Source organism: Sus scrofa, chromosome 14 (genome assembly GCF_054392235.1).
Source record: "Sus scrofa isolate SSC_HxYL_T2T_F1_AM1 chromosome 14, Sscrofa_HxYL_maternal_Yorkshire_Landrace_v2.0, whole genome shotgun sequence".
NCBI lineage: Eukaryota > Metazoa > Chordata > Mammalia > Artiodactyla > Suidae > Sus > Sus scrofa.
In genome coordinates this window covers 77,724,228-77,742,579 of record NC_139396.1, presented here as the reverse complement: position 1 = coordinate 77,742,579, position 18,352 = coordinate 77,724,228, and the positions used below count along the sequence as shown (strand labels likewise).

At 48.1% G+C, this 18,352-nt stretch overlaps 1 protein-coding gene and 1 pseudogene across 3 annotated transcripts in view; both read right to left on the bottom strand.

Annotated features, from left to right (window-relative positions):
- Positions 1–18,352, bottom strand: part of GNG4 (G protein subunit gamma 4) — a 72,709-nt gene that overhangs the window by 28,624 nt on the left and 25,733 nt on the right. For all 3 annotated transcript variants that reach the window (XM_084996926.1, XM_021072990.2, XM_021072991.2), the window contains exons 2-3: positions 6,633–6,740; positions 3,440–3,548 (exon numbers count right to left, since the gene is read on the bottom strand). In XM_084996926.1, coding sequence (XP_084853052.1) covers positions 3,440–3,538 — 99 coding nt within the window. In that variant the 5' untranslated portion in view covers positions 3,539–3,548; positions 6,633–6,740. The remainder of the gene's footprint in view (positions 1–3,439; positions 3,549–6,632; positions 6,741–18,352) is intronic.
- LOC110256819 (large ribosomal subunit protein eL21 pseudogene) lies at positions 16,685–17,312 on the bottom strand (annotated as a pseudogene).

Sequence of the window (18,352 nt, the reverse complement as noted above, 5' to 3'; positions counted from 1 at the left end):
ATTTTAATTCTAAAAAATTGGTACATCAAAAATAATTAAAGACGGAATTAAAGACTGCTAAAAGACAAACAACAAACTGGGAAATCTCTCTGTAACATGTAATATACAAGAAACCCTTGGGAGTTTCTGTTGTGGCTCAGTGGAAACGAATCTGACTAGTATCCATGAGGATGCAGGTTTGATCCCTGGCCTCACTCAGTGGGTTAAGGATCCAGCACTGCCGTGAGCTGTGTTGTAGGTCGCAGATGTGGTGTGGATCCTGAGTTGCAATGGTTGTGGTGTAGGCCAGTGGCTACAGCTCTGATTTGACTCCTAGCCTGGGAACCTCCACATGCCATGGATGAGGCCCTAAAAAGAAAAAAAAAATGTTGAATGTAGAATTGACCCAGCAATTCCACTTCTGGGTATAGACCCAAAAGAAGTGAGAGGACGGATCTGCACACTCATATTCATATCAGCATTCTGCACAACAGTCCAAAGGTGGAAACAACCCAAATGTTCACCAACAGATGAATGGATAAATAAAATGAGGTATGTACATACAAGGAAATACTCTTCTGTTTTATAAAGGAAAGAAATTCTCACACACCTTGAAGGCATATGCCAAGTGAGGTAAGCCACATGCAAAATTCAGACAAACATTGTATGATTCCACTTATATAAATGAGGTACCTTGAAGAGTCAAATTCATAGAGACAGAAAGTTGTCGAGAGGTCACCAGAGGCTGAGGAGTTAGAGTTTGACGAGGAGAGTTTCTGTTTGGAATAATGAAAAAGTTCTGAAAATGGATGGTGATGATGACCACACAGTATGGTGGGTATACTTTATGTTATTGAATTATACACTTAAAAATGGTTAAAATGGAAGTTCCCTTTGTGGCTCAGCAAGTTAAAAACCAGACCAGTATCCATGAGGATGCAGGTTTGATCCCTGGACTCGCTCAGTGGGTTAAGGATCTGGTGTTGCTGCGGCTGTGGTGTAGGCTGGAAGTTGCAGCTCTGATTGTACCCCTAGCCAGGGAACTTCCATATGCTGCAGGTGCAGCCCTAAAAACAAACAAACACACAAAAATGGTTAAAATGGTAAATTATATGTGATGCGTATCCTACCACACACACACACACAAAATGGTCAAGGTTGTGTGAGCAAAAACAAAACTAATAAACCACAGTGACTGTGCAACTCGGGCCAGGATGTGGTTCCTCAGGGCCACCTCTGTCCTCAGGCAAGCCCTGGGCCACCTCCTCAGGGACAAAACTCTGCCGGCTCTGAACAAAATCTGACACAGCAGTCACTGGACCTGGAATTACCGCAGAGTCGGCAGACACCTCGAGAGGCCTCTCCTGGGATCGAGAAGCTGCTTTTCTGACCTCTCCTTGGTCACTGCAAGAACAGGGCTGCCCATCCCTGGAATACCAACTGGGTAAAGAGCTGGACTTTGAGTTGCCTTATGAACTCCTCTTTCTTTTGCAGCCTGTGCATGTGCCCTTAGTGACCCTTGAAGGGCCCTCATGGGGACACGGGGTGCCCACCTCGACTTCTGTGGAGGCGATGGTCATAGGTAATGATGTGTTGTTATCATGAAGAGTCTTCTTGCCAAAACAGAACTCCCGGCGTGGCAGCGGTGGCACCACCAAAGACAGTGCCCATGGTGTTTCCAGTTCTCTGGCCATGGGCTTGACAGCTGGGGGCTAACTTCTCTTTCCCTGGCAACTCCCACACTTCCCCTCTAATTCTGCTGAGGTTCTCATGCTGGCCTCTCCATCCTGCCTCCACTCTCTGCTCGGCGCTCCCCGGGTCCCTGACACCTCTCCGGGTTTCCTGTGCAGCCTTTGCTGCCTCCTGGTCTCTGACGGCTCTATCTTCTGCACCATCCCTTGCTATGCTCTGTTATTGTCATGCCCTGCACCTGAGGATGCAGCACCCCTGGCTGGCTTCCTAGCACAACCCGAGGCCCCTCTGTCAAGTCCAAGGGCACGTGATGAGCCAGGGTTGCTTCTCCTAGCCTTCCCTTCTCCTAGTTCCACTTCCCAACCAGCTTCTAGCTCTGACTCCTGGGCGTCTTCTCTGAGCGACAGGACAGGGACATTCCAGTCGTGTTTACAGCCCAACACCACGCAGAGGGCAGAGCAGGGGCTCAGGGATGCTCGTGCTACGAGTGGATCTCACCACAGTCCTCATCCTCTCAGTCAATGTCTGTCCTATCAGGGACCACAAGAGCGGTGACTGTCGTCTTAGGGTGCTGCTGGGGTGCCCCCTCTGCTAGATTGTTTTGTTTTTTGCTCCCTCCTCTAGCATCAAGGTCAAGGGTGGACATCTGACTTGTAGTTGGTACTAGTATGTGCCCAGTATGCTGACCCATGTAGACCAAGCTGTACCATCTTGCACCCCTTCTTGCCTTGTATACATCCTGTCACTCACTGCCTCCCTGAGTGCTGGTGCCTGCAAGCCCTGATGGAGGCAGGAGGTGGTGCTACTAGCCCGATCTCTCAGTGATGGGAACCTTACGAGGGCAGGGGACAGACTGCTGGCGCTGCCATCAGAAGGCATTAGGAGGTGCCCACTGTCTCGTGGATTGCCTCATTTGAATCCCAGAAGCGTGGGCGAGGCTCCTGGTTCTGTGTCCCCAAGGACCACAGCCACACTGGACACGTGCTTCCTGGTGTCAAAATCCTGATAAGGTTCAGCTCTATTACAGTCCATGAGCCAGGGCTGCATCTCAGGAATGCGTGCGTCTCAAGGATCGAAAGTCCTTCACCCCGCCTCCTCCTCCTCGCTTCTAAGCGGCATCTGGAGAAGGGTGGCTTTCTGTGCTTCAGCTCTCCCAGTGTGAAGATCTCCGTGCCCCGCGGTGGCAGCTTTCCTCCCCTTCCCCAAAGGAGCATCTGACAAACGCATGCATGATTCCACAACACGCTCTCAACAGCACCCCTGTCCAAATACCTGATGCTGTCTAACCTCCAAGTCACTGGATCAGACAGGAAAACTGGCATCGATCTCACAGTTAAACCCTCTGTCGCCTATTGGCATGACAACAGAGCTCAATAGGGCTATTTTTGGCAACTCCTCACGGAATTCACGCATGCTGTGTATTTTGCATGCCTTTGATCCTCTAGACACTTGGAACACCGGAGCAAACCCTGGTCTGTAAATGTTACAGCTGCCAGTGTTGGCTGGATGCACATAGGGTGACGTATTAATCCTCATGAGGCTTCTATAAACGGGGGGGAGGGGGACGGTTGTTTGTTTTTGGGCTACACCTGCAGCACATGGAAGTTCCTGGGCCAGGGATTGAACCTGAGCTGCAGCTGCAACCCATGCCACAGCTGCAGCAACACTGGATCCCTAACCCACTGTGCCACAGTGGGAACTCCACAGCGGGGAGTGCTTTGAGCTGAGTGTTGGTCTGAGGGTCAGGCTGACTCGTGTGCGTGCTTACCTTCACCCTGTCCATACAGGCCTCCATCTTCAGCTGCTCCACAGCCTTCCGGGCCTGGGAAATGCTGGCGGTGCTGTTATTGGACATGCCTTCTTTCATTCTGCTGCCCCTGAAACAACCAAAGTTAAGGGGTTGGGAGACCTGCTTTTCCAAAGGCCCGGGCAGAGCGCCCCTCAGCGTCCTCAGCACCGCCCCTGCCCCCGCCTCCGGCAGCTTCTCTGTCCAGCCAGAAAGCCGGGGGAACAGACCCTCACCGGGTCTGAAGAGGAGTGCTCTCTGGTCCATCACCTGGGTAGACACCAGGCTCCTGTTTGTAAAACCTTCCCAGCCCCAGTGAGAGGGAGCAGATGACAGAGTTATTTATTTATTTATTTTTTGTCTTTTTAGGGCCACACCCACAGCACATGGAGGTTCCCAGGCTAGGGGTCAAATCAGAGCTGTAGCCGCCGGCCTACACCAAAGCCACAGCCATGCAGGATCCGAGCCATATCTGCAACCTACACCACAGGTCACGGCAACACCAGATCCTTAACCCACTGAGCATGGCCAGGGATCAAACCTGCAACCTCATGGTTTCTAGTCAGATTCGTTAACCACTGAGCCATGACGGGAACTCCAAGTCCCAGAATTATCGTATCACCCCCGTGACCATAAATAATACCTTGACATTCGTACAGTGCTTTGTTAGTAATATATCACTGCCATGCCCATTTTGTTTATGTATTCCTCTACTAGCCCTTAAAGTTGGCAAAATAGACTGACTTTTGTTTTGTACAGAAAAAAAGGTACAGAGAATTCCCTGGTGGCTCAGTGGCTTAAGGATCCGGCATTGTCATTGCTGTGGCTCAGGTCACTGCTGTGGCTCAGGTCACTGCTGTGCTGCCTGTTTGAGCCCTGGCTGAGGAACTTCCACATGCTGCAGGCATGGCAAAAAAAGGTAAAAAAGTAAAATAAATAAATAAATAATAATAATAATTATATATATATATATAAAGAGAGAAAGTACAAAACTCAGGAATTAAGCCAAGAGGCAAAGGTCCTGCAGCCAAAATCTGTGGACCCAGAGCCCAAACTCAAAGTGTTGAAGGCTAGCTGAGGGTTCTTTCCACTGTCTCACATGGCACCCCCTAGCAATCCACAGCACAAAATGCAAGTTTCCCATGAACGAGCTTGCTTTATTCATCATTTAAATTTGCTGTCATTCCAAAAAGTTCACAGACTTTATGGGGGAAGTTTGTTTTTATACTAGAAAACACACACACACATGCATATACACACATATAACACACCTATCCCAAGCACGGACTGGCTTTTCTAGAAGGGGAAAGAAATTCTCTCTGACCCAACATGTAATTATGCCGGAAGACCACTGTGACGCTAACTGTTCCACGGAAAGCACGTGCCCTAGCTGACAGTGACCCCATTGAAAGAGAAACTACCGGAGGAGGCCTGATGGGTCCAGCCCGAAAGCTGGGGACAGGTCGCACAGGGACAATGGCTCCAACAGCACACAGGGAGGCGTCAGGAGGCTGGGCCAGTCTTGTGGTGTGCAGGCCACATTCCGGGTTTTTCTTATTCACACATTAACTCTCTGGCCCAGATGAGGCATGACAGCAATTTCACTGGTCCACAGGCCATGTTTGAAAAACCAAACTTTCTTGCTATAAATAGACATAGCACAGGCACTGAAATCAGGGTTTAGCAGGCATGTGTTCCTATCTTGGTTGGAAACTTTCATTCAATGAGAATAGTTCTGAGAAGCATCAGCAGTTGGGGATTTTGAAGCCCAGGGGAATGGCCACCCACCCCTCACTGTACAGAGATGTGTGTGCATTTCTGCTTGTGCGTTCGGGGCTGTGTGCCTGTGTGTGCCCACGGGCCTGATGTGCATGCCCTCTGCCAGTCTGCGTGTATGTGGTAGTGCCCCTGTAGATGTGATCAGCCGTGCACAAGTTGATCACACACCCTACGAGGCCCCCTCACCTGGCCTTTAAAAATGCGTTCCTGAAATGCATCAGAGCGCTCCAGTGTTCAGAGCACTAGCTGTCCTGGACTCCCCGTTTGCTCCTGCAATAAACACTGTACTTTCCTTCATCAATAAACCTGGTGTCATTAGATCAGCTTTGCCGCGTATGGGCGAGTGGACGCAAGCCTGCTTTGGCAACAAGACTCTCCAGACACCTTAGCTCTACATGGACAAGTGAGTGTCTCTCTCCATATACATAAGTGTGCTTGTACCCCCACCCCACCCAAGCAAGAAGAAAAGCAGAAGTGGGGGAGAGTAGAGATGGAATGAAGCTGAACATGAACCTGGGATTTTCAGCGGACAAAGCAGACAGGAAAACGAGCCAGCTACTCAGGGGACGGGCTCTGTCACTGCGTGGCCAAACATCTTTCTCCTCGGGCACAGAGGATATGCATGGACAGCTTTCTTGGGGGGGGTGGTGCAGTGGCAGTGGTGGGGGGGGGCTTCATCCTGTGATGTGTAACTTGGTAAACTCGGAGTTGGGGGCAGGGCAGGGCAAAGTGCTACATTCCCAGTGCTGCTGATCCGACTCGACTCGGGACACAGTGTCTAGAATCTCTGGATGAGTGGAAGTCATTGTGCCTTTTCAGCCAGCCTCCCTGACATGGCTGATCTCTACAAGCCCTCGATAAGCATCAGGTGGCAGAGCGTGGCAGCCTGTCTCCCTGGGAAATGCCTGAAAGGCAGCTTTTGCTGGTGGGCACAGCCCCCTGGGCCTGAAGGGACCAAGGAGCTTAGATTGCAAGGTGTGGGATGGGTAGGAGTGTTGGTTTACCTACCCCCGCCCGTCGCATTTGCCACAGTGAGCTGCTGAATAAGGGTGATGGCCTAAGCAGCAGCTCTTTTCCTGGGGTTGAGGGGGGAGCACATAGCTTGATTTCCAAGGCAAGGCCAACAACCCATGGAGACAGCTTGTTTTCTTCCGCTGCTCCCCACGAGGGGGCATGTCCACATGAGCGGTAATGTGAGGGGGGGTAACCTATAGAGTAGCCTTCATGAGGGCCCTACCTTTAGGAGAATGAGAAGGCATGTGATGATGTGAGGGCCAGGCCACCCACCGAGGATCCTACAGCCTAGCCTCACCCCAGGCCCACATATGCGTGGCTGGCAGAGACACCTGCTCCCCAGAGACAACCTGGTCTAGGACACGGTACCTTATTGCCTCACCTGCTGAGAGATGACACGGTGACAGGCCTGGGCAGGGGACAGACTGGCAGCAGTAGCTGATGGTCGTCAGATGGTAGCCTGGTTCAGCGCTCCTGCTTTGAGGCTCACCTAGAAGTACAACCAGAGGTGGGTCACCAGGTGTGGTGGAAGCCAGGTGTCCCCAGACCACCCTGCCTCCCTCGGTGCCCTGGTCTCATGCTTGGCAGCTGACCTCCTTGGATCAGGCCACACGGGAGATGGTGAGCTAAGGGGGTGGAAAGAGAAGCCTCTGAGCTGACAAAGAGCAGAAGGAGGACATCTGGCCAGACAGGCTATCCCTCCCCTGCTTGCTACCCTCACTGGCCCTGCTCCAGCCAGACCTCTGCCAAACAGAAACAGTTTAGATGTCTTTTCTTATTATGAAAAGATATATCCGTTGGAGAAAAATGTGAAGATAGAGAAAATCACAGCAAAGAAAATAGATTCTAATGCATTTCCCCAGAGATAACTGTGGTTAACATATTGATGCATGTTATTCTTAGACATATGAGGATAATCTGATTCCAACCAAGAGGACATTTAGAAGCGATGATGTGATTAGATGGTTTTAAAGCAGGGGACCCTCCCTAGAGAGACAATTAGCCTTGCCTCCTCCCTCTTCCAGAAAGACCCATTCTGGGAGCATGGGCTCCCTCTCCCGAGGTCTCTAGCGTCCTGCCCAACAGCATCCATCTCCTGGGATCTCAGGGACCTTGGAGCAAAGACATAGGCCAGACAGGAATGGGCTGACAGTGCTGTTTGGTCTCCTGGCTAGAAAGGCACCCAACTGCGTTTTGGTTTGAGGTCGTTCAGCCTCTTGTGCATTTTCGCAAACATCTGCCTGCTGTTTCCAATGCTATTGTTTCTTCCTGTCAGACTAATTTGTTGCATCTGGACGCGTCCCATCCTCCCGAAGTTGCTAGGCTTTTTGTGTAGCTTTACCCCCATCTCCTTCCCTGTGCTGTTTTCTCAGCCTCTGCTATTAGAAAACCCTTTTTAGTCAATTCATTTGCTTCTTTTCACTTTGTTAATAATACTCTCAAAAACCACTTCATTCTCTGAAAAGCAAATCAAGATACAATGAGGTATCATCTCACTGTGGTCAGAATGGCCATGATTAAAAAGTCTACAAAGGAGCTCCCTGATGGCTCAGTGGGTTAAGGATCTGGCATTGTCATGACTGTGGCTGGGGTCACTGCTGCGGCATGGGTTCAGTCCCTGGCCCAGGAACTTCTGCATGCCACCATCCAAAAAAAAAAAAAAAACAAAAAACTACAAATAACAAATGCTTGAGAGGGTGTGGAAAAAAGGGAATCCTCCTACAATCTTGGTGGGAATGTAAATTTGGTGTAGCCACTATGGAAAACAGTATGGAGGTTCCTTAAAAAACTAAAATTAGAGTTGCCATATGATCCAGAAATCCCACTCCTAGCCATACATCTGGACAAAAGTACAATTCAAAAAGATACATGCACCCCTACGTTCATAGCAGCACTATTCACAATAGGCCAAGACACGGCAACAACCTAAATGTCCGTCAACAGATGAATAGATTAAGAAGATGTGGTACATATATGTAATAGAATACTCCTCAGCCATAAAAAATGAAATAATGCCACTTGTAGCAACATGGATGGACCTAGAGGTTATCATACTAAGTGAAGTAAGTCAGAAAAGACAAATACCATATGATATCACTTATATGTGGAATCTAAAATACAATACTAATGAACATATCTGTGAAACAAACAGACTCACAGACATAGAGAACAGACTTGTGGTTGCCAAGGGGGACCAGGGAGGGGCAGGGAATGATTGAGAGTTTGAGAATAGCATATGCAAACTATTACATTTAAAATGGATAAACAGGAGTTCCCATCGTGGCTCGGTGGTTAATGAATCCGACTAGGAACCATGAGGTTGTGGGTTCGATCCCTGGCCTCACGCAGTGGGTTAAGGATCCGGCATTGATGTGAGCTGTGGTGTAGGTCACAGACGTGGCTCGGATTGGCATTGCTGTGGCTGTGGTGTAGGCTGGCGGCTACAGCTCCGATTCAGCCCCTAGCCTGGGAACCCTCTATATGCTGCAGGTGCAGCCCTGAAAAGACAAAAAAAAGGCAAATAAAAAAATTAAAACGGATAAACAAAAAGGTCCTACTGTATGGCACAGGAAACTATATTTATTATCTTGTGATAAACCATAATAGAAAAGAATTTTAAAAAGAATACATATGATGTATAACTGAGTCATTTTGCTGTATAGCCCTAATTAATATGACATTATAAATCAACCATACCTCAATTTAAAAAAAGGCAGCGTAAGAAGAAAAAAATTAGCATCAGATGGCATGAGATCTCGATTGCTGGTTGGTCTTAGCAACCATGGGGTCCCAGAAGGATCCTAACTGGAGAAGCTGAGGAGGGTCCAGCAGGTCCCCCACTGTGAGTGTCCCCCGCCCCCACCATCTTCCAAAGGGAGTCAGACAGACAGACAAGCCCCAGGAGGAAGGTTGATAAAGGGGGTGAGGACAGTCTTGCAGGGGCAGACAGAGCCTAAAGCCTACCAATCGAAGGTGACCTTAAAGTCTAGCTCCAGGGAAGATGCAGACCCCTGGGTGGGGGTGGGGGAACAAAGCAGCTCCAGGGCCCCCCCCTCCCCACTAGAAACAGCCTCTGTCACCTGCCAGAAGAACAGCCAGACCGACTCACATCCCTGTTCACACCCTGACCTCTGCTGGGGTTACCTAAGCTTTGCTCTAAAATCAGATGTGCCCAGCAAACGTTCTCCACTCTCCTTCCTTAAAAGATAGGCAGACGTCCCCCTGGGTGGGTATCCACATCACAGCTCCCAGCAAAGGCCCTGCAAGGAGTGCCACCAAGGAGGAGAGGAGCGCTGGCAGAGAGGCAGGGAAAGATGGACGTGATGCAGGGATGTTTGCTTACCAAGTAGACTAGGTTTCCTGTGTCCAGACATGCCCCATCTTAGAAAGAGGTTTTCTGCAACAAATCCTTTCAACCAGCCCCAAGAGAAAGGTTCCCTGGTCATGGAAGTCTTGAGAAATGGCCATGATTTGGCTACTCTTCTGGAGGGGTCAAGGGACACAGCAACCCAATAAAGACTCTGAGGAGTCCTGTTTAATTAACTGGGCACTTCTTGGAATGACTGATCCAGGAACACTCCACGTTCTTGATTGATTGATTGATTTGCTTTTTAGGGCCACACCCATGGCATATGGAGGTTCCCAGGCTAGGGGTTGGATCAGAGCTGTAGTGCCAGCCTACACCACAGCAACATCAGATCTGAGTGTCTGCGACCTACACCACAGCGCATGGCAACACCAGATCCTAAACCCACTGAGCCAGGCCAGGGATCGAACCTGCAACCTCATGGTTCCTAGTCGGATTCATTTCCACTGAGCCACAGTGGGAGCTCCTGGGTTTTTAATGTAAACATGCTGCTCACACTTTTTCATCACACACTGGGGTGGACAACTGGCTGCCTAGGGCCCCACTCAGGGTGTGAGGGGACGAAGAAGGGCCTGCACCTGCTGCCCCCTGACCCACCATGGGCTGGCCCACCTCTACCAGCTTTGCATCAGAGCCCCTGGGGAACTTGACCTTGCCTGGCTCCACCCCATCTCAGTGAGCAGGGCCTCTCTTAGCTCAGCAGGGGCATCCGGCTACCCCAAGTTTTCCAACAGCCGCTTGAGCCCAGGGATTCTCAGACTTTGTTGTGCATGAATCAGCTGGGGTCACAGCCCTCGGTTAAGGCACACCCACTGCCAGAGGCTCAGATGTCCAGGGAGCTGGAGAGGAACTGACAGCTGCACGCTTGTGAGCTTTTTAGCAGAATCTCGCCCCACCCAAGTCTGCAAGGAATCCACATTAACCTGAGTCATTTGAGTTATTCATGAATGCCCTAGCGTTGGAGACAGTCTGTGCTTGTCCCTTTACGAGCCCAGCATGACCAGACTTTCCCCAAGACACCCATTGGTAGTGAAGGGGGTACTGGTGGGGTCACTGCCCTACTGACCCCCCACACACACTTCCAACCAGCTTTGGGGGATCCCTTTTGATTTTTTTTTTAATTTTTTTTTTTTTTTTTTTTTTTTTTTTTTGCTTTTTAGGGCTGCACCTGCAGCATATAGAAGTTCCCAGGCTAGGGATCACATTGGAGTTGCAGCTGCCAACCTACACCACAGTCACAGCAACGTCAGATCTGAGCTGTGTCTGCAAGCTACATCACAGCGCATGGCAACACTGGATCCTTAACCCACTGAACGAGGCCAGGGATCAAACCCGCATCCTCATGGACACTAGTCGGGTTCGTTAACTGCTGAGCCATGACAGGAATTCCGGGGGCTCCCCTTTCCCATGATTTAATTAATTCTGCTGGTTATGCGACCATACAACAGGAAAAAACTATTGATTTGTCTCCATCCACTTGGCATGTGCACAGCCTCTTTCATCCAACGCTAGGGCATCTTTCCAAGACCAGTGCTCCGGCCGCCCTCCTTCCGCCCCCTTGAGATGCTTCCCTGGATCATCGCTGCTTCTAAAGTAGGACAAGGTGCTGCCGGGAACTCAGCTCCCCACTGGCTTCCTTGATTTGGAAGGCTGAAAAACACCGCTTTTTAACAGCACTGAATTTTACTATGATATTTTCAAAAGTGTCCCCCCTCACCCCCAAAGAGAAAATATACCCTTCTCTAAGCAAAATGCTGTGGTCTCACTGTGAGGGCCTGGGAGGCTCCAGGGCTGGCAGGAGCCCCTGGAGGGGAGCTGTGTCCCCGGTGCCAATACCATTCATGTCTCTATGGATGTGACTCATGTATGGGAAAGAACAAACGTGGGCTTCAGAGCAGTGATGCTCATTTTCCACAGTTGTCTCAAGTCTCTCTCTCTCTTTTTTTTGCTTTTTAGGGCCAAGGCATATCGAGGTCCCCAGGCTAGGGGTGGAACTGGAGCTACAGCTGCCGGCCTACACTATAGCCATAGACACACCAGATCCGAGCTGCGTCTTCGACCTACACCACAGCTCATGGCAACGCCGATCCTTAACCTACTGAGCAAGGCCAGGGATCGAACCCTCATCCTCATGGATACTAGTCGCATTTGTTTCTGCTGTGCCACAATGAGAACTCCCTGTCTCAAGTCTTAAGTGGAGCTAATGTAGCTCCCTGATGTGAAGTCAAGTGAACTAATGTCACACACATTTGTGATGGTGTGGTGCTGGGCTTTGAGGAACAGGAGCCATAGTCTCTGTTACTGGGGGGGTCACACATTATTCCAATAGGATCCATGGATGGATCCTTGCAAACACTGACACATGGTTCTAAATGGGGGTAGAACCACGGGACCTGACCTGGACTGGAGCATCTGTGAGAGACTCTGAGGCTGTTGGGAAGCAGAATCAGCTCCCTGGAGGGACAGCCCAACGTTCACCCTGGATTCACAGCCACACCCTGGGCTGGAGCCACAATTTCCATCGTGAGTGGTATTTTCACATAGATTTGTTCTCTGGTCCAATCCCCACGGGCTAAGGTGGCTACACATAGAATGTAAGGAAGCCGCTTTGTCACCCTGACATCCTGTTCAATGCCTGACTCACAGGTGACACTGCTTCTGGCGTGAAAACTGGGGAGAGGTCCTCCTGGCATTCAGAGCCAGCATCAGGACCTCTCCCTCCCTGCCCCACCCCAGCACTGGGAGATATGGGTTTGGAATCATCACAAAGAGTTCTCCCATTGAGTCCACATTTTGGAGTGTTTTGCCCCAATAATGCAGGTCACATTAGCTTCAAAAAAAGGCTCTAAAAGGGAGGGAGACCCTGGTGCACCTGCAGAGTCATAATGGCTGCAGAAGCAAAGGGTTCAGACTCTCCATATGCGCACAAGGAAGCACGAAAAGGTATCTGAACCTCACGTGACAAATTTGGGTCTTTCTTGCTCATCCCAGGTTGGAGACGAATGTCCCCACCCCTGAGGGGAGTGGCAGAGAATCAGATGCTGGCACACCTACCAGACTATTCAGGCCCTGTTTCTACAGTCCCCTTGGTGCCCTGAGCAGGGGCATGGACACCCCCACTCCTGCTTGAACCACTTTGCCAATGACATACACTGATGCGTTTTACAATCTGGGTCGCAATTACTCAATTTATATCTTGATTGCCTGATGGCATCTGCTTGAGCTAGTAACATCTAATCACACGGATGCTAACCAGGCACAGGGGTAAGAAGCTTTCAGCATGGCATGTACTGCAATGAACTTGGGACACAAAGGGTCCTTCAGAACAGCACGCTGGGTCTGAATGATGTTGGAGCCTGCTGGTCACCAATCATCCAACGACCATGTTGCTTATCTGGTCCCTGCTAAGGTGAGGGAAATCAGAGAAGGTTGACAGATCAGCAGTGATATTTAAGGACATTTGCAAGTTGGTGTAGAATAAACAAGAGATCCATCTTCCATGTAATCCTCCACCCCATGCACTCCCTAAGTATTTCTTTGGCCTTGTGGATGGAGTCCAAAAACCTCAATCAATAGGCACCAGCATTTAAAAAGTCTAATAAATCTCTGTTGCTTTTATATCAGCCTCTCTAGAGTAGGAAGTTAACTCTATTTCTGCCTGCTGGGTTACATTTTCAAGTTGTTCAAACTGGACCATGATGTTGGGGGAAGCAAGAGAGTCAGGGTCACAGCAAGAGATCCAAAGATGCCACACTTCTGGCTTTGAAGGTGGCAAGGGGCCACGCCTCAAGGAATGCCTAAAGCCTGCAGAGGCAGCAAAAGGCTGGAAAATGGGTTTTCCCTTAGCACCTCCAGAAAGAAACAAAATCCCACCTTAATTTGAGCCCAGTGAGACCCATTTCAGCCTTCTGACTCCTAAAATGGTAATATAATAAGCTTGTGCTGTTTTCAGCCCCTAAGTTTGTGATACTCTGTTATAGCTACGGACAGGGTCACAGATCTGGGGGGTTAACAGGCTCAGGTGTTCATGAAGCAGGGGAAGAGGGGCTGTGAACGTTACACCCACTCCTGTTACAGGGCTGGCCATCTCCTCCAGCTTCCTCTCTGGCCCGCTCCAACTGCATCTGTTTGCTGGGCCTGCCAGAACAGAAATGTACACCCTCACAGTTCTGGAGGCTGGAAGTCCAAGATCAAGGTATAGGCAGGGTTGGTTTCTTCCAAGGCTCTTCTTCTTGGCTTGCAGACAACCCCCTTCTCACTGTGTCCTCAAATGGACAACCACCTTCTTGAGGTGTCTTTTTGTGAGTGGCAGTGTCCTAACTTCTTTTTATAAAGCTACCAGTCACACTGGATTGAGAGCCCATCCACATGACCCCATTAATGACCTCTTTAAAAGCCTATTGCCAATAGTCATTCTGAATTTGGTGGGGGACACAATTCAGTCCATAACACTCTACCCTCTGGGTCCCTCAAACTTTATGTTCTTCCTACATGAAAAATAAATTCACCCCATCCCAACAGGTCAAAAGTCTTAATCTACTCTTGCATTAACTCAAGTCCAAAATCTCATCTAAATATCATCCAAATCAAGTATGGGTACCATCTGAAGCATGATTCATCCTGAGGCAAAAATTCCTCTCCAGCTGTGAACCAGTGAAGCTAGACAAGTTACATGCTTCCAAGACACAATGATGAGACAGGTATAGGACAGACGCTCTCATTCGAAAAGGGAGAAATTGGAAAGAAGAAAGGGTCACAGGGCCCAGGCAAGTCCTTTGAATGATCATGTAGGACTTTAGACTATGCCGAATCCCATTTTGACATGATATTATTTCAACAGAAAAGCTATTTCTACAAAGTGGCAGGTGAATGTCAGAAAAAGACATTACTTCTGAGTTTTCTCCATAATTTTTGATTGAGAAAAGGATCAATGCTAGCATTATTCTAACTGAATCATTTTGTTGTACAGCAGAAATTATCACATTGTAAATCAACTATACTTCAATAAAACTTTAAAAAATGAAATTAAATGCTAGCATGATTCAGGAAGAATGAATTTTCTTTAAGCATCCTTAGGGCAAACCCTTTATTTTCACATTCCTGGAAAATATTTTTTTTTTTTAGAAGATGGTTTTGTTACGAAGTATAGGATTTTACTTTACTCTGTGTGTGTGTATAAATTATTTCCCATATTGCTTTCTGTGAGATTTTTAGGAGTAAGACAGATCAAATAAGATTTCTTTGTTGTCTTTGGCTTTGTGGCCATTTCCTCTCATCTCTAGCAACCTGTAATTTGTCTTGGTCAAGGGTGGTATTTACAAACAGGGCCCTGAAACACGGGAAGAGGAGGACTATGAGTAAACTGCAGCTCTTGGGAAAATCTGTGACACATCACTGACTTTCTTGAACCCAGGAAGGAACTGATCTTGAAAGTAGCTCCCAGGAGGGTTTGGACAAATGTATGACATCCATCTACCATCACAGTATCACACAGAACAGTCTCACTGTTCCAAAAGTCTTCTGAGGATTTGGCCAACCTGGAGAATGTACAACACCAAGAATGAACCCAAATGAAAACTGTTGGCTTTGGGTGATGATGATGTGTCAAGGTAGGTTCATAGATGGCGACAATTGTGCCTATTTTTTGGGGGGGAAGCTGACGGTGGGGGTGGGGCTATGTATACATGGGGACAGGAAGTATGTGGGAACTCTGTACTTTTTTTTTTTTTTTTTGTCTTTTTAGGGCCGCACCAGCGGTATATGGAGGTTCCCAGGCTAAGGGTCTAATCAGAGCTGTAGCCGCCAGCCTATATCACAGCCACAGCAATGTGGGATCCGAGCTGTGTCTGCAACCTACACCACAGCTAATGGCAACACCTGATCCTTAATCCACTGAGCGAGGCCAGGGATCAAACCCACAACCTGGATTCATTTCCACTGCACCACAACAGGAACTCTGGAACTCTGTAGCTTGTGCCCGATTTTGCTGTGAACCTAAAACTGTTCTCAAAAATAGTCTGTTTAAAAAGAAATCCTCAGTGCTGTGCCTAATTTCTGGCAACCACTTTTTACTGTCCCCATAACTTTGCCTTTTTTGGAATGTCACATAGTTGGAATCATATAGTATATGACCTTTCCAGATTGGCTTCTTTTACTTAGTGCTATTCATTTAAAATTCCTCCATGTCTTTTCATGGTTTGATACCTCATTTATTTTTAGTGCTGAAAAATATACCATTTTATGGATGTACCACATTTTATACATTTACCAACTGAAGGACATTGGATTGCTTCAAAGTTTTGGAGGTATGAATAAAGCTGCTATAAATATCTTTGTGCAGGTTTTGGGGTGGATATATTTTCATCTTCTTTGGGTAAATATTAAGGAGCATAATTGCTGGATGGTATGGTAAGAATATGTTTAGTTTGGTTTGGATTCTCTTCTGGTGCAGTGGGTTAAGGATCTGGTGTTGTCACTGCAGTGGCTTGGGTAGCTGTTGTGGCAAGGGTCCAGCTCCTGGCCCAGGAACGTCCATATGTTTCAGGCATAGCAAAATAACAACAAAGAACAACAACAACAAAACCTTGACAAACTGTCTCCCAGGATGTCTGTTCCATTTTGCAATCCTACTAGCAATGATGACAGTTTCTGTTGTTCCAGATTCTCACCAGCATTTGGTGTTTTCAGTGTTTTGGATTTTGGCCATTCTCATAGGTGTGTAGTGGTATCTCGTTTTAATTTTCTTTTCTTTTCTTTCTTTCTTTTTCTTTTTTCTTTTTTTTTGAGCTGCTCCCACAGCATATGGAGGTTCCCGGGCTAGAGGTCTAATCGGAGCTGTAGCCGCTGGCCTATGCCAGAGCCACAGCAATGTGGGATCTGAGCCACGTCTGCGACCTACACCACAGCTCATGGCAATGCCAGATCCTTAACCCACTGAGCAAGGCCAGAGATCGAACCCGCAACCTCATGGTTCCTAGTCTGATTCGTTAACCACTGAGCCACGATGGGAACTCCTCTTTTCTTTTTTTTTGAACAATCTGCTTTAAATATTTCTTTGGAGGAGGAGACACCACACTTCCATTCAATTAAGAAAAAAATTTCTACAGTCTAGGTCTTTAATTTTCTTTACACTTATCATGCCGTGAATTCATAAGGAATGGGTTCCAACCATTCAGGCTCCTTTCCATTGGTTCTCATGAAGTGAGCTTCTCTGGGTGGAGCAGGCTGACACTTCAGCTGGATGCAAGTCCCTTTCTTTTTGGCTTCCTTCCTTTTCTGGTCGTTTTCCTTCACACGTTTTAGGAAGCTGTCTTAGAGTGCTTAATAGGTTTGATACGCACATTATTCCTCTTGGCAAGAATCTTGCCCTTAACTTGTTTACAATGATGCCAACAGCATGCTGGGTTACACTGTAGACTCTTCCAGTTTTGCCATGGTAACATTTGTGGCATTCCTTTTTGAACAGTGCTCATTCCCTTGATGTCTTCAATATCACATTTCTTGTAGATTTGCATGTATGTGGCCAAAGGAACAACCCATGTTTTCTAAAAGGCCTAGAGAACATATAGCAGGTGGCCTCCTCTTTGCCTTTGTGTTGGTCATTTTGGCGAATTACTAGAAGATTGTGGTGTCGGCTGAAAAGAAATCTTGTTTGTTTTTTTTGTCTTTTTAGGGCCACACCTGTGGCACATGGAGGTTCCCAAGCTGGGGTCCAATCGGAGCTGTAGCTGCTGGCCTACACCACAGCCACAGCAACCTGCAGCTAGAATCCGAGCCACGTCTGCAACCTACACCACAGCTTTCGGCAATGCCAGATCCTTAACCCACTGAGCGAGGCCACAACCTCATGGTTCCTAGTTGGATTCGTTAACTACTGAGCCATGACAGGAACTCCAAGAAATCTTAATTTCCATTTCCCTGCTGGCATATGATGTGAAGCATCTTCTCAAGTGTTTATTTGCCATCTGTGTATCTTTTTTTGGTGAGGCATCTGTTCAGAACTCTTGCCCATTTTTAAAAGGGTTGTTTGTTTTCTTGTTGAGTTTTAAGAGTTCTTTACATATTTTAGATACCAGTCTTTTATCAGATATATTTTTGCAAATATTTTCTCCCAGTCTGTGGCTTTTCTTCTCATTCTTTTGACCTTCCCTTCCTTTTCAAAGCATGAGTGTGGGCCTGGACAAGCGAGATACCAGTGAGGCACCTGGGGTGCAGAATTTAAGGAGGTGCTCCATCTCAGGATTGCACAGGGGTGACACTGTACTTCCACAACCCTGAGATCCAGCATCTCCTTAAACTTCCACTGCAAACCTTCCACGTGTTAACATCATCAGGGGAAATCTAGAGCACCTGGAGTAGAGTGACATCTGAAAGAAAACCCAAATCCCTTACCTTCAATCACGTGCGATTGGAAGGCATTCTGAGACATTATCCTACATCTCCCCTTTCACGGAGGACGGGTGTGGCAGGTTAAAAAGCAGATATACCTGCTGAAAGTCTTTTTGGCTTTGGCATCCAAAAACCTATGCCTCCGAGGTGGGAAAAAAGGAACTCAGCATACAGGGGACGATGTCTTGGCCAGAAGCAAAAGGAAGAATGGAGTTGCCCCCGGGGCCAGGGGGGCTGAGGGGCTGCAAAGCCTTTTTAGTGGGGGGCATGCAGGATTGGTAAGACCCCAGAGCACAATGGCTGCCTGATCCCCTAGGCAGAGAGGGTCCCAGACAGGCTTGAGGAGG